This window comes from Rhea pennata, chromosome 22 (assembly GCF_028389875.1).
Source record: "Rhea pennata isolate bPtePen1 chromosome 22, bPtePen1.pri, whole genome shotgun sequence".
Taxonomy (NCBI): Eukaryota; Metazoa; Chordata; class Aves; order Rheiformes; family Rheidae; genus Rhea; species Rhea pennata.
In genome coordinates, this window is record NC_084684.1 from 6677850 (window position 1) to 6693423 (window position 15574).

Genomic DNA, 15574 nt, shown 5'->3' on the forward strand with positions numbered 1-15574 from the left:
CATTTGGCAGGGGAAAAAAATAGGCTATAGGGAATGCAATTCCAGTGAAGGGGAACAACTGACTCAAAAAGGGGAACAACTGACTCAAAAAGCAGCAACGTTCACTAGTTTTCAAGTCAATCCAGACCTCTTTAATCTACGGAAATGGGAACCACCGGCCATTGTTTTCTGTTGCAGTGCTTGACCCAGCTCCTCCACCAGGCCAAGCCAAGGAAAGTAACTGCAGCTTAGCAGCTCTGCACAGCGCAAGGACACACCTCCGAGGAGGAGCAAGAGGCAGAGAACGCACCGTGGGTAAGTAGAGGCAGGGGAAAGCGCCGCTAGGCCAGCGCGGGCAGGCTGCCTGCCGCGGGAGGGCCGGCCGCGCTCGGCGATGGTACTCCCCCCGGGCCCGAGTCCCCGCGGCTACGGGGCAGCGAGGCTGCCGCAGCGGCTCAGGCCCACTCGGGACGGGGAAGTGACGTCCCCGCTGCCCGCCCGCCCCCCGGAAGTGCGGGCATTGCCCAGAACCGAGCGCGGCCGCTGGGGCCATGTAGGAACCGTTACCGAAGCGGGAACACGCCGAGGCGACCATGGAGCCGGCCGACAGGTAGGCAGCTGCGCCTCGCGGCCTGGCCCTAGCGGCGACCCGTAGCGTGTCGTGCCGCTAGGGGGAGGGAGGCTGGGCGGTACCAAGCTCTTGGGGGAGGGGGCAGCCCTCCACTCTCTGCTTCCTTGTTACCCGGGGGCACCGGTAGCGGAGAGGGGAGGAGCCTGGCCCGCCACCCTCACCTGCCACTGGTTGGTACGGTCCGAGGAGTGCGCGCGGGGGGGCGGGGGGAGAGGAGGTCCTAACCTGCCTCCCGCGGGGGGCGGGCGGGAGTGACATCGCCTGAGGGCGGCGGCTGTTAGCCCTGCGCCCCCATAGGCGCCCGGTCGCGACAAGACTTTCTGTGTCTTCTGCCAGTGACACCGCAGCCCTTCCTGTGCCGAACCTCGTCCCCCGGCACCGGGAGCTCATCCCCACGCCCTGCGGCCCCGTGAGTATCCCAGCGGCACGCATCTTGTCTTGTTTTTTAAACAAAACCGTATCTTCAAACGGACAATAACGTAAAGTGACTTTTGGTGAATTACGTAAGAAACATTTCCAATATAAATATGTTCAAATCACGTTCAGCAGGAGGAAATCACTGGACAACGACGATGTCACAGCTAAGCCCTGACTCCAGGTGACTCTCCACCTCCACATACCCATTGGCAAAGCTTTTTATCCTTACTGCTGACATCAGAGGAAAATAAAGTATTTTTGTTAGTATGGTGCAGTTTATCAGTAGTTCAGCTGTCTCCAGGGTTTATGCTGCCTAGGATGAAGGGGAAAATATATGTCAGATCCTGTGTGCATTGCTTAGAAGGGCAAACCTTTATGATTTTCCGGAGCTGAAAATCCTGATGACTGCGCGAATAGAATAGTGGTAGAATTTACTTGCTGAACACTGCTTGTTACATTTTGACATGCCTAGTTGTGGGCATTGAAAAATCTTGGTTTCAGGAGATGAAATTACAGTAAGTTACAATAAAATCACGGTCAAATAAATTACAATATGCTGCTTTTTGTGAGGTGTAGCAAAGTGTACTATAGGCTCTGGTTGTAAACCAGAAAATCTAGGCTGAGATTACTTAACAAATAAAGTTAGTTCTCCCTTCCTAAACAATTTTGGAGTTTCTATTCCACTGTAAAGAGTTTCCCTTTCTTTTTGCAAGGCCAGCCCTAAAGTGGAAAGTGTGTCATTTAACTAACTTGCTTTAATGCATTTCTTATGGAAGAGCAACTAGTTTACAGCACATTATGAGTTTAAAATATTTTCTTTCTTTGCAGATAAAGCCTTGTTCAGAGCTATCATTTCCTGTCAAGATGTACTTCTGTGTGACTATTTTATCTCTGCTAAGTGTAATAGGGCTCACCATAGAGACACTCACTCAACAAACTGAGGAAGACTTCACCATTTCTTTTATACAATTAGTTGGAGTTGGTAAGACACATACTATTTGTATTTTAAAACAAATATATTCTTCCCCAAATAGTAATTAAGGAGCAAGCAAAGTTTCTTATTTCATTCCATGTGACACGATACATCATACACAGAGTCTTTTGCAAGTTTAGTATTACAGGCTAGAGTAATAGTTTATTTCAGAGTACTTTCTTATATTACAAGAAACTAAAAATACACAATTTGATCTGAAACATAAGAAATTATATCATCTCTCCAAGTTTCTGCAATATTGTTGCTTCACCTGAAGTATTTTAATGAAAGAAAGAAAGGGCCACCTCTTTTGGTGGGTCCATTCATATTAAATACAAATGAAACTTAACATAAAATATATATATATTAACATGAAAATAAATAAAACAATTATTTTAGGAAGTTGCCTTCAGTAACTTTAGCAGGTTTTGGCTATTAGCTAGCTGGCCAACACAGTCTAGAAAGGACAGCCGGCCTTCATGTCGACCATAAGCAATCACTGCTTACCAGCGTTCATCTTTTCACCAAAAGAGAACAAAGGCAATAGATGTTGTTCCAGATTCTATCATTAGACACATACAAACAAAATTTTAATTTATTCCTAAATTCTGTTTTGATTATCAGCTTCTCACACAAGACTCAGCACACCAACAAAAATTTTAACGTTAGAACAGACCACTGGTACCTCCAGTCTGTCACACTGCATTGTTATGTGCTTCAGGAAAAGATGAAGAGCATTCATAATATACAACATGCATGCCTCTCAAAAACTCTGGTATGGATAAGGAAAAATAGTGCATGTTTAACACATTACTTCAGATTTTAATTGTTTTAACATAGTAGTTGATTAAGATAACATCATTCAAGGAACATATTAAAACTATGATTGGCTTACCTTGAGACTTTAAGATGTGTAAGCTAACCTGCATAAATACGCCAGAAACAATTTTTTCATAATATAGACAAAGATTGTCAGAATTCAAGATGTCCATATTAGATTTTTAAAGAGAAATGAATTCCCCAGTTGTAGTAATCACTTGGACTAGCAATAGTCACTTCAAAGGTGGTTTTGGATTTAATTTGATGACACATGTTGTTCATTTTCCAAAAAACAAGGACATGTCCTTTATTTCAGAAATGCATGTATGCTATCTGCAAAAAAAATAATAAAAAAAAAAAGCTCAGAAAAAAAATCTGTTTGCAAAAACTTTGTAGAGACTTCTTTTCTTTGAGCAACTGAAATTGCAAAACACAAAGGGCTGATTCCTGTCATTACAAAAAGAAAGCCTTTTTCTTATTTAAGCTTTGTCAGAACTGATGTTTAGAGATGAACAGAGACAGCTAATGCTGGTATTAAGTGTGGTTCTTTTGAACATATTTCATAACAATATAACCTCAGAACTTCCCTGAACCCATTTCTCTCTGGACTAAAGGTTGGGGGGAGGAGGAGAGTTCAAAATTTCAGCACCAAAATAAACTGTTAGGGATCTGTCTAATGTTTTAATTCAGCATGCACTCCCTTTGTAGTGGTCAGAGCCACACAAACAGTACGGTAGAGGTATAGGTATGAGTGGTAAATCCCTTGCTAGTCACTTGAATTACTCTCACTGGGAACACTTTGTAATTTCAGGTGTTTTTTTTTAACAAAAACAATGTTGCTTCACTTAATTCAAATATTTCAATATATTTATTTAATTCAAATACACTATTCAATATATTACTGTTCAATGTAATATTCAAATGTAATCAAATACACTGCAACTGCCATTTGGAGAGTTACTATGTTGCTATTTTCAAGGTGTCACTTCACAAATAATCTCAAATTCTAATCAGTTGGGGAGGGTACTCACAGTATGTGATTTTAGGCATCTGATTTAGGCTCATTGGTAAGAATAAAGATATGTTCTTGACTGAGGAAACTTAAGTTACATGATCTTGATACTACAATTTTGTCTTCTGGATCAAGCATATTGAAAAATTCCACCATGTGCAATCTGTGTTCACTTGATAAATGACATTTCTTTCTCCTTTCCAGTGTTCTGTGTATACTATGTGACTAGAGGAATTCTGCAGGAGAATCGCCAGGAGCTCGGTGTTTTTGTTCTTTCCATCTTGCTAGTGATGTTTCGATCCATTGTCAACTTCACAGTTCTCTCAGCTGAACAAAAGCCAAAACTCCTGGTTAGTCTCCTTGCTTTTCTCCAAATCTTGGACCTGAAGATCTTAGAAAGGCAAAGCAGCTGTGGTAAGGGCTCAGGAAGTTCCACCTGAGTATAAGCAAAAACTTTTTTCCTGTGAGAGTGACAGAGCATTGGAACAGGTTGCCCAGAGAGGTTGCAGAGTCTCCTTCTCTGGAGATATTGAATACCTGCCTGGTTGCGACCTTGTCCAGCATGCTCTAGGTGACCCTGCTTTGAGCAGGGAGATTGGACTAGATGATCTCCAGAGGTCCCTTCCAACCTTAGCCATTCTGTGATCACAGAAAAATCGGGCTGAATTATTCCTGCTAAATCACAAATGTGCACTTCTCCAAAATGGTATATCTGTTTTTCTAAGCAATTTTAAGGGCTTCTTTATGGTAATACCTGAAAGTATCATTAATATCATAGAACTTTATTCTTACAGGATTACCACAGTAGGTATTACCTTCACTTAACCTACTCTGATTCAGATTTCAGTCTATAAAGTGACTGGTTTAAAGTCATATATCTGACCTAGGAAATGAACTGGAATCTTTTGAGCTCATATGTGGAAACAGGGACATTAGGCTAACTGTCTTGATATAATGCCCATAAATTCAGCATTTTTTTTTAAGAGAGTTGTGATACCTACTGCAAGGAAACAAAAAGGGACAGTGTATTAGAAGTAGTAGTATCATTCCAGATTATCTTGTTTGTGTTTCATAACAAGAAAATGTAAAACAAGGATTGTATCCTATGCATTATTAGGGTTTATACTTAAATTTTCTCTTGCTGTGCTTCTCAGAAGTCCTTCCCTTTTAGCTTTCCCAAAGGTGGAAAGGGGGTTCCTAGCTAGAGTCATCCAAGATTTGTTCTTGGATAGAAGGGATTGCAGCCAAGCTAGCAAGATCAAAGCAGAGCAGAATTTGCCTAGTCAGTGTATGTATCAGTTATACATTTAGTTAAACATACTTATCTACAGCAAACTGGATCGATAGGGTCAGTAAGAAACAGGCACCAAAAAGATGCAGATTAATTTAAGCTATGCATCCTAGCCTTCAGCTTATATATTAAATAAAAACCTCAAAACAAGGCCTGGTACAGAAGATTAAGGATGTTTTTTACTACTATAACAGTAACTTGGATTACTGTAACTCCCTCCACTTAGAATTACTCTGCCAGAATAAGACATTCTAATATAAGCATCTTTGTATCAATGTAATTATACAGAGATGAAGGACATTTTGCCACTTCATCTGTTTTTAAAGCAGCAAGTATTTGTTGTGAATGACAGCAAAGCTGCAGATACAACCCAGGCAAAACAGTGTTTTTAAAAACTTGCTAAATACAGCATTCAAAATAACCCACTGCCTCCCCTAGAAATCAAAGAGGAAGATTCTTACCAGTTGGTTTATGCCATAAAAGAAGTTTAGAGCCAGTCTCTGTTAAAGCAATTTCTTCAAACTGTTCTTCAAACTCAAGCAAAATCATGCGAAAAATTGTAGTGATATTACAGAGAGTGCCAAGATTATGTCTCTTAACAGTTGTAAAACTACTATATTGAGGGTAACATAAGCAAAAGCAGCCAATATGAGTTTACAGTTATTACCAAGTGGTTACATCAAATGACCAGAATCATGATCAGATCTTTGCCAGTTAACAGTATGACAAACTACCATGTTTAGTTGTAACATACTTAAAATGCTTACTTCAGATTTCTCTAGGCAGAGAGTAGGCAGCCTGGATGTCCTTACTCATTTGTTCTATTATTTCCAGTTAAAAGAGATTTGAAGATTATCCCTGTTTCAGTATAGCCAGTCACATCTGTATTTTTCTTTCCTATCAGGCCCGCTTCATTCTTATTCTCTTGGTTGGCTCCTTCGATGTGATCTGTGCTATCCTCCTCATTCAGAGCGAAAGCATGATGGCCTTCCGAGTGGGCGGTGCTCTAGAAAGCCTACAGTCACAATACTTCATGCTGAACCTCTGTTTTTCCATGTTGACTTTTGATCTTCAGGCGCAGGTATAGAACTCTCTCCACAAATTCCCTTTTTCTGCTTCTGTTAAGCAGAAGTTACAATTAGACTAGCTGAGCTCAGCTAACTTCCTAGAGCAATCCTGTCTGTGTCTTACCTTTTAGATAGGGTTAGCCTAATAGTGCTCATCTGTCAAGGTATTTGCTGTAGGGAAGTTTGGTTAAAATCCAGAAAAATGGATCAACATAATATTTTCTCATTGTCCTGCCAAAATAATGAAAACAGAATCTTATTTTGGGGAAATAAGTTTGCCCAAAACAACAATTACTTCTAGAAGCTCTGTCCCAGCTTTGTACTCCTGTACTGCCTGAAATAAGAAAGGTTATCACTGCACAGCATTGCAACTTACTGCTTTTCAGCTATGCTAGCCATCTCCTAAATCTGGGAAAATTATAGTGGGATGGGAGAGGGGAGGAAGTTCGTAGCATGACCCAGCACAATAATACGAGAGAGATAGCAACCCGAAGTTACAGATAAGTGAAGTGAACCCAAGGTCAATTTAGAAAGAGTTTGTACTTCTGTACAGCAGCATTCATTCCTACTTTGCTCCTGTATTATTTTATGCTTTGTCTGGAGCACATCTTGCTGCCTTCCTTGTTCTTCTGTTGTTGCTATTATGGCATACAGGGAATTATGTCTGTTGCTTTTTTGAGAAAAAATTCACTCTTTAAGATCTGCTGAAGTTACTATTGCTGGGATGTTGTGACAGATATTTTTGGTTGGCTGTATTGTTTTAAACTAATAATTTTATCAAATCTTTGCTTCTTCTCTTTTAGCTCTGTTTGTGCATTCTGCTGACAAGCCTGCATGAGATCACCCTTCTGCATAACATCATCTCAGCAACAGGGGTCCTTTGGGCATGCCTAAAAGTGACCATTAGCATCATTGCAGTAAGTGTTGAGCTAACAGAGAAACTAGCAAGGGGAGTCACCTTCCAGGACTACAGATTCTGACCCTGAGCAATGATCATAGGTTGGGCAGTCACAGCCATCCTATTCTACACATACTGCTAAATGAGGGGGAGCCCAAATGGATCCCAAGAGAAAACAATAGCACCTACACTAATGAAGTCGGGTTTCTTACAGATCTGAGTCTCCTTTGAGCATAAAAGATAAGACAATTTCACACTATTATTATTCTTTTATGAGGAACATTATTATATTTTCCATCCTCTACCTGATCACCTACTTTCATGAAACTTATAGGATCACAGTATCTTCAAGATTTCTACCTCTCTGACAAGGTTAGGTGAAACTGGCAACAGTCCTGCAAATTATTATGAAGAAGGATAGACAGACACAATGAGCCTGCACAGGCCTTATTTCCTTAGGAAACCACACCAAAATGATGAGTGGTCCTTTATCACAAAGGTAAGTGTCAATTTTCAGGTTAACGTAAGGATTTGTGAACTTGAATTCTTTTTTTTTTTTTTTTTTTTTTTTTTTTTTTTTTTTAATGTCAGTCAGACTGAACTGTGATCCTGTGAAATCACAGTTTCACAGAATCAGGAGCAAAAAAGTTGATCAGATACGTGCATCTGATATGACAGGAAGGATTCTTTTCTTTTCCTCCAGATTTCTTGGATATTTGCTTTACTTGCTCAGACAAATTCCTAATAGCTGAAATAATACCTTGCTTGTACTAGAAAACTATTTTCTGGATACCAGAGATAGCACCAAGGACTGAGCTCTTAAATTACTGTTTCACTTCAGCTGAGAAGTCACATGGAATCATCCTTTTGGCCCTTGGAGTCTAGTGGCCACTAGCTTCTGTCTTGTTGGCAGAAAGGAGACAGGACTAACACTGTATGACTTAGGAATGGTTAGCGATCTTACAGCTTGGTTTCCTGCTAGGAGCTCTTCATATAACCCTAGCCTTTGTGAATCTCTGGATCTTTGCTTTCAGTTAATTGTGTCAGGTATGGGGAGAAGGGTGATACCAGACCCATGTCTGCTTGCATGTCACGATTGAAAGTGTAAACCTTGCAGCTGTTTTCCCCACCACCACTATCAGAAACCAGGTTGGTCTGACTAGTTGGCTTTTACAGATTTATGAATTCTTCCCTTGATTTGCCTTCAGGCATTAACAGAGGCACCATTTCATACTTCAGTTAGATGGTCTCGTGTCTTAACCTACATGATATCCCTCGTGCTCTCATCAATAGAAAACATGTTTCTTAATAGTTCTGCTGGTAAGAGCAAATGTCCTAGGGATCAGTACATATTCTTGCCTCTTTGCTCAAAACTGTCTACCTTAGAACTTTTTGAAAGCTACTTTTTCTCCAGTCAAGGTACACTACTGCTTTTCCTAGAGAAAGAAGTTAACAGCTCTTTATCAACTGAGAAACAGCAATGTAAAACTAATGAAAAGAAACTGTTAGTGCTGTATTTCAGTAGCTGGTGGCACTCACTGCAGGGCAACTGGACCTTAAAAGGAAAGTCAGGTGTGTTTGGTCAGAGACTGGCAGTTTTGCATCTAAGGAAAAAAAGATTCTGTCTTAGGTTAAAGAATGCAGATTTATAATAAGGATGCACAAGGGGATTGCTCTCTGTTTTTAATTTATGTGCATGGTCCCGTATTTCCTTTGGTGGATTTCTTTTTCCTGTCTCCATTATTAAATTTAGGCTCCATAATACCATTTTTCCCCTTTTAGCTTGTTAATTTCCAGTTGTCTACCCCCCCCCCATTTCCTAGCCTACCCACACTCCATTCTTTCTCAGCATTAGTCTGTTTTTTCCCCCCTTTTGCTCTTAACCTAAGAGGAGCACTATGTAATACCACAGAATACAGAGCCAGCAACAGAGCATGGACATACCCTTAGGGGAGGCACACTTCCCTTAATGCTTCTGTTAGAGGTTCAGACATTGTCCACTGCAGAAGGATAAGTATTGGTTTTGAGGGTTTGATCAGATCCATCAAATCTTATCATAACAGTTGGTCCAATCACTGCTTTTATTCCCAGTGACTCAGTTGTTTTTCTTTGGTTTGCTTAGATCTGCCCTTCTGAATTGCTGAAAGCTGCCAGTAGCTCCAGGGATTTTCCCAGATACAAGAAGTAGTCCATCATTTCTTCTTTCCCAAGTCTTAAGGTTAAGCATGACACACAGTTATTCTGACAGTTAAATCCTCTGGCTTCTTCCACATTTTTAGCTCTCAGGGGCTTTGCTTCCCTCCAGGAGAAATAAAGCTGGAGAAAAAAGTGACAAAGCATGTTCAGTCTGTAAGCTATGAAAATATTAAATTGTTAGAGAAAAATAAGAGTATGCCTGAAGAACTATCGTGAAAAAAGAAATTTGCTGGAAAACATACATCAGCTTAGATGCAGTGTGCAGTGCTCAGAAGAGTCAACAGCTTATCCATTTAAGTTAGCTAGGAGTTGTACTGGAAGTATTACAAGGCAGGACTCAAGAGGGTGCCCAGATGGTTCAAACCACACAGCTGTCAGGATGTGCCCATAAAACCATCAGTTTTGATTTTCACCAGCATCACTCCTGTCCCAAGTCAGTGGAAGACAGAGATCATATTTCCTGTCAAAGAGCGTTGGTGGAGAAGGCAAGTAGAAAGCAGAGTTATGACTGGGACTGAAAACCAAACTAGACTAACACTTAAAATCCTGTTGAAAAATCAACAATATATAGTCTTTATACAGTACATAGAATCCAGTTATAAAGCCACATATATCCCATCTTATTTTACAGATTCTAAAAGAACTGAAACCTCTGGTGTGGATTTTTCTAAGCCAGAATGTACCTGAAGTAGTTTATCTCATCTACCTGCTTTACATGGTAATTCATGAAACTTACTTGCTTAATAATAGGGGGCAAGACCGGAGGCCTTCGTTATGGGGTCCTGGAGATCCAAAACGTGATGCCTCATTCATGAGCGTACCACTTACCGCAGCAGGTACATCCTACCTCTTCATGATCAACTTTCCTGGGAGGAGCCATATCAAATTGCTTGAGCTGATTAGTTGCAGGGAGAGGCTGTGGAAATCTCTGCAAGTAGTAAAGTGTCCAAAACGATGAGAGAAAGATGCAGCAAAATCATCCAGCAGAAGATACACAGCTCTTCAAAAACACCTCCACTTCTTCACAAGACAACTTAGATGGTACCAGAACATTTGACCAGCTGCAGGGCTCAGATCATTACATATTAAAGGCAATAGCTCCAGCTGTTGATCCTGATACGGGCAAAACAAAATAGCACAAGCCCAGTGAACTCTGGTGTTTGGAATCTTACAGGGATTACCATAGTCATAAAGTACTTATTATAGGGGTAGCACCTCCTGCAATACCTGTGTGAAGGGAAGTAAGGAAGAAGGGCAAAGCAGATAGCTCATTATGGGAAGGGCCCAAATGTTAATAGCAGCCAGTATTTCTCATGCTTCATAAAAATAGGCTTCAGATACTGGCAAAAGTCCAATGGCTGCAGTTATCCAAGTCCTTGGGGTTTTATTTATTAAAGTATGCAACAAAATCAGACTTTTTCATTATTTACAGGTCTCTAAAGGACCACACAATGCCTTTGGTAGCTAAGCTTTCCTTGTATTACAATTAGGAAGAAATATAGAGATGGGGGCTTCTGAGATAAGAGGAACACAGCAACTTGAAAATAGGTAGATCTGCTTATGCTTTCACATAGCAATAGTGAATGTGCAAGAGTGCTAAGGAGAGTATTAACAGGCAATGCATACCCATCTCTGCCAGAGGAAATTATACTGTAATCACTTCTTCAAAACAATTCTTTTTGGCACCTTTTATCTGATCTTTTTGCCCAAAGGCAAAAAAGTAAACTACATTTGCCATTAATTACTTCAGCTCTGAAGAAGCTGCAAGAGATTCTGATATTACATAGCAGCTGCTTAACAATCCTCTGCAATGTAAACAAGAAAACTGACAAAATTTAAGTAGACAAATTGATTGCACTGAAATTAGCCAGGACACACTCAACCTGCCATTATTTAGGAGATATGTCAGAGTTTAACAAAATGAAGTGGTCAAAACTGCTTTTTTTTTTTTTTTTTTTTTTTTTTTTTTTTTTAATTTCAGCTTGACAGTTACTAGGACTGCTGAAAGAGGGAAGAGAACTGCTGGGTCTTCATATCCTTCCTTCCTTCAGTACTGGATTTTTGCAGAGGTCTTTCCTCTGAGTATTAACATGCCTGATCATGCTTCATTCATTGGAGCAGTAACCTATGCTCAAGTGTAGTGGATAGCTGCAGGATATAAAAAATAGTTGCCTTAGATTGGAAGCTGCCATCTTTTCTGTGTCAGACACCTCAGAAGAGCAGAGGTTAGGCATTCATGATGTCAAAGGCAAAGTAATTAGCTAATTGTGAAAGAAAATGGGGCTCTTGAAGCAATCCCCCAGACATGTAATGGCAACAGTAGTACAATGACAGCCAGGAAAAATAAATTCCATCCTACAATCTGCAGTGGAGAGAGAATGATATGAAGTCTGGTTTCCTTACCTCCAGCATAGCTGTTTTTTTCAGTCTGGATACAATAGCGTTCTCATATGACTTTAATGATGTTGAGATCAGAAGGCATAAAGCATTTAGCTAGAACTTAATGAGATTAGTCTGCAATCAGGAAAACAAGACAGCTTAGAAGTGACTAGGTTTGCTTTTACCTGATTACTAGCTACCTGTTGAGTTTTTTCAGCAATTTAATTGTTGATCCTCATTTTACAGTATGAGGGTTTTGTGGCACTAGGTACTGATCATTATATGTCTCCATTTTCCTGCAGGTGATAACAGAGTGGGGCAAAGGGAATTCTTACACTCTGGAAGCTGCTGTCATTACTGGCTCCTGCATTTCTGTTGCGATAAAATCTGTTTTGTTTTGGGCGTTGGTTCACGTCTACCGCAGCTTTGGGCAGGGGCTGAGAGAAAGAAGTAAGTATTTAAAAAGTTTAAGTTAACAAATATGCAAAGGTTATAGCCTGTTGTATGGCAGTCACAATAAGAAAGCTTGTCAGGGATAGTCACAGTAAGGCAGATCCTTAATGACAGCAAACATATTACTGCAGCATCAGAATTTACTGGCTTGAAAAAGTTCACCAGCTTGGATGAGCATGGGTAATCTCTCCTTGGAGAAAACTGGCATTAATCAAGTTGCCTCCAAACCTGGGCAAGAATTACTGCTATACGGACTTATATGGAGATTTTTCCATGTAAGATCGACATAGAGATATGGTGCTATGAAACTGCTTCCTAGAAACTAAGAGGGTCAGAATAAAAGGACACAAGAGTGCCACTGATCTTAAGCTACCCAAGCCTCCTGTTACATTAAGGACATAAATGCTAGGCATTGGTGTTGACTGTGATATTCTTCCTTTCCTCCTACAGTGTTTTCTTCCTATGGAAGGATCAACTCCTGAGTATCCTCCCTTGTGTTCAATCTGCAGCTCTCACAGAGTGAAGTCATAGTTGGGAAAGTTCTGATCATGCATTTGCATTCAGAATATAAAGTAATGGGTCAATTTTGCTGAGAGAGGGGAAGTTGCTCAGAAAGGCGAGCCCAAAAGGGGGCAGAGCTACTCACCTTTTTGGTCCTCCAATTTCATGGTTCAGCACCTACACATTTCTTGGTTTGCTTTGTGCTTGGGAACTATAGCAGCGCAGCTGGTAACCTAGTTTAAAAAGCAAAATACACGCTAGAAATTAACAATAATCCTCTCATTCAATGGGTTTTGCTGACAGGACAACACATCTTTCATTCTATTTTCCTGATACTGTTTTGCAGCTGCAGGAGATTCACAACCTACACATGAATGGAGAATAATATAAATCCTGGTTTAATTAATATGCCAGCATAATGAAGGCAATTTGCACAGCAGTCTTTTTTTTTTCCACTAAGCCTGAAAGTAGATTGCCCTGCCTTCATTTCTCAGCAGATGTGCTGCTGAACAGAGGTTCCAAGGGTACAGCACAAGCTTTCTCTTGCTATACTGCAGTTAAATGGGTTTGTGAAAAATTGTAAGTTGTTTTGATGAAGCTACATTCGCTGATCCCCAACCTCACAGAATGCCTATGGCTTTTGTTCCTCCTGGCTTCAGAATATTTCCAAATATATTTTTTTTAATCCTAACTATGTATTAAATCTACACAATTTAATCTCATGCCCTGCCTCTGATAATGGTTCTAACCAATGTGCCATTTCATGCCCAATGGTGATTGATTGTTGAAATAAACCTTTAATTTAAAATTTTCATATTTTACTAATTGGAAGTTTTTGTTACTGGGTGTGTATTTTTTAATAAAGTATGAACAGTTTGGGCAAGCGTAATTATTTCTTGCATGAACAGTATGACTTAGGTGGGAAGCCTATGCAAGAACAGAGTATGAAAGAAGCTGGAACTGCAGTTCACCTGTGCTGTGAGAATCGCCATCACATTCCCCTTCAACTACATCTTTAAATTATGGGCACTGCACAAAATAGTTATTTCTTTGTAACTAATAGAATTTTACAGGGAGGATTCTCAAAACTTCTGTAAAAATATATAATAGTTCTCTAAACCAGAAATGCATCTATTTAATGCACACTGGAGGTATGAAAAGGTTAAATGTCTATGGTCAGACAGCATACAGATGACAATATTAAGAGAAAGCATGAGAATATGAGCTGATCACTGTGGCTTCATTCCACAAAACAAAACCTGACTTTGAATTGTTGCTGAAATGGAAGAACACAAACATATTTATAATTTTTTTTTTTAAAAAAAGAACAGACATGAGTCAACCTTGTAACAGGCCTGTACTTTGCCAAAATTAAGTGAAGAACACTTGTTGCTTTGTTCATCATCATAGCAAAGAGATAGCAGAAGCAGTTGCACATTTAGAAGAAATGCAGCTGTGATTAGGTTCAAACATTTATCTCCCAGAAAGCAACAATGTATTGTTACACCTTAGGGAAGTAACCCTCACACTTTCAGAATGGGGGGGGGGGGGGGGAAGGGGGAAGTGTTCCCATTCCTGACTGAGGTCTTGTTAAGCTCTTATGAAAATCTGGCTGTTGTTTTTCACATCTTGGCAAATCCTAAATCAAAAGATAGCATGCTAACCAACAAGTTCTATTTAGAAACAGTATCTTACCAAGAGAGTGTGTGTGTGTGTGTGTGTGTGTGTGTGTGCGCGTGTGTGCGTGTGTGTATATATTTTAACCTACTCAATGAATTCAACTGAAGTATTGGAAAAGGGGTAAGCTCTGCAGCATCCAGTTTTGTCAGTGAAGTTAATAAAGTTAATACTTGTGTAAATCAAGGCTACTACTGTATCTGTGAAAGTTTGCTTATCTGCAATCCTGTCATGATCTGCAGCAATACCTTTGGCTAAATAAATTGCAGCACTTTACTTCGTACCCAGCTACTCTGATCCTGGATATAGATAATCATTACACCAACTGGTTGGGAAAACCAACTTCACATTTTCTGATACTAAGACAGATTAATCCAGCTATGTAAGGTCAAAAAAAAAAAAAAAAAAAAGAGTTATTTACATTAGCTTTCGGCAATCAAAAAGGAATCTAATGGGAACAAATCACACCATCCACACTGTACCAAAAAACAGAGGCTACTGCTCTACGTATCGTCAAGGGACTTCCACTGTCAAAAGTATTAACAAGTTTTTACCTAGAATGGTATGGAAAAGAAGCTTTCTGGCTTTGGTCACTTGCCTGATTAAATCTGATGTAGTAATTCAGGGAAGAGCAGCAGCAAATAAAAATCAGTGCTGACCTTCACATCCAATACCAGAGTTTTTTTTTTTTTTTTTTTTTTTTTTTTTTTTTTTTTTTTTTTTTTTTTTTTAACTTACTGAGCAAGTTGAAGTCCATGCTGCCACATCATTGCTATGTGAACAATCTAGATAAATCCAAATGTTAGTATTGACATCCATTTCTGCTTGACATATAGATATCCAGGACAGGATAAAACTAGAAAGATAGCTGTTGACCTCCAGCTTCATATAGGCCTATAGCCAAATTGTATCTTCCTATTTTGGGTGGCTTAAATTCTAACTCTTGAAACTCCAGATATTCTGGCATAGTAGTTTTTTAAATCAACACAGCTGGCTTCATTTTGCACCAAAACTTTTGATACATGAGCTGGGGAAGAAGATGGGAGAAGATTCCTTTATTGCTAGTTAAACATCTGTGGTATCTATCACGGTAGAACTGCATCATTTTAAATTGTAAACAGTATGAAGCATCCTTTTTTGGCAAGACAGGACTAGCATGTTGTATATAAACCATCTTAAGAGAGTCATATATGCAAAGTCAAAATGAGAGTCTATTCTTCAGCAGTGCTATTTCTCTGCCTTATACATAGGCAATAGAGAGTCACTGTCACAAAAATGCTA

General features: G+C 39.7%; 1 protein-coding gene and 1 long non-coding RNA gene across 9 annotated transcripts; one reads left to right on the forward strand and one right to left on the reverse strand.

Annotated features, from left to right (window-relative positions):
• The first annotated feature begins 275 nt into the window (after positions 1 to 275).
• LOC134149918 (uncharacterized) lies at positions 276 to 13428 on the forward strand. Of its 8 annotated transcripts, none has more exons than XM_062593224.1 (10): positions 276 to 294; positions 492 to 589; positions 947 to 1019; positions 1856 to 2009; positions 4036 to 4181; positions 6027 to 6203; positions 6993 to 7106; positions 9915 to 10001; positions 11965 to 12112; positions 12566 to 13428. In XM_062593224.1, exons 2-10 carry the CDS (start codon positions 573 to 575, stop codon positions 12595 to 12597), a joined length of 948 nt encoding a protein of 315 aa, XP_062449208.1. In that variant the 5' UTR covers positions 276 to 294; positions 492 to 572; the 3' UTR covers positions 12598 to 13428. The 8 variants fall into 8 exon arrangements, 7 of the variants coding, with proteins under 7 accessions (XP_062449208.1, XP_062449210.1, XP_062449211.1 ...); XM_062593226.1 differs by lacking the exon at positions 276 to 294 and having other exon boundaries at positions 295 to 589; positions 12566 to 12597; positions 12963 to 13428; XM_062593229.1 differs by lacking the exon at positions 276 to 294 and adding an exon at positions 1157 to 1208 and having other exon boundaries at positions 574 to 589.
• Positions 5590 to 10424, reverse strand: LOC134149919 (uncharacterized). The gene is made up of 4 exons (XR_009960545.1): positions 9526 to 10424; positions 9032 to 9403; positions 6314 to 6420; positions 5590 to 6240 (listed from the first exon to the last, which is right to left on the reverse strand). It is a non-coding gene; the product is annotated as an uncharacterized LOC134149919 (long non-coding RNA).
• Positions 13429 to 15574: the final 2146 nt, after the last annotated feature.

Bases quoted from the DNA above. Each gene is read 5' to 3' on its own strand.
- LOC134149918 (XM_062593224.1), top strand. The intron at 6,204-6,992 runs GTATAGAACTCT...CTTCTCTTTTAG, and splicing joins CTTTTGATCTTCAGGCGCAG to CTCTGTTTGTGCATTCTGCT. The intron at 7,107-9,914 runs GTAAGTGTTGAG...CTTATTTTACAG, and splicing joins TGACCATTAGCATCATTGCA to ATTCTAAAAGAACTGAAACC.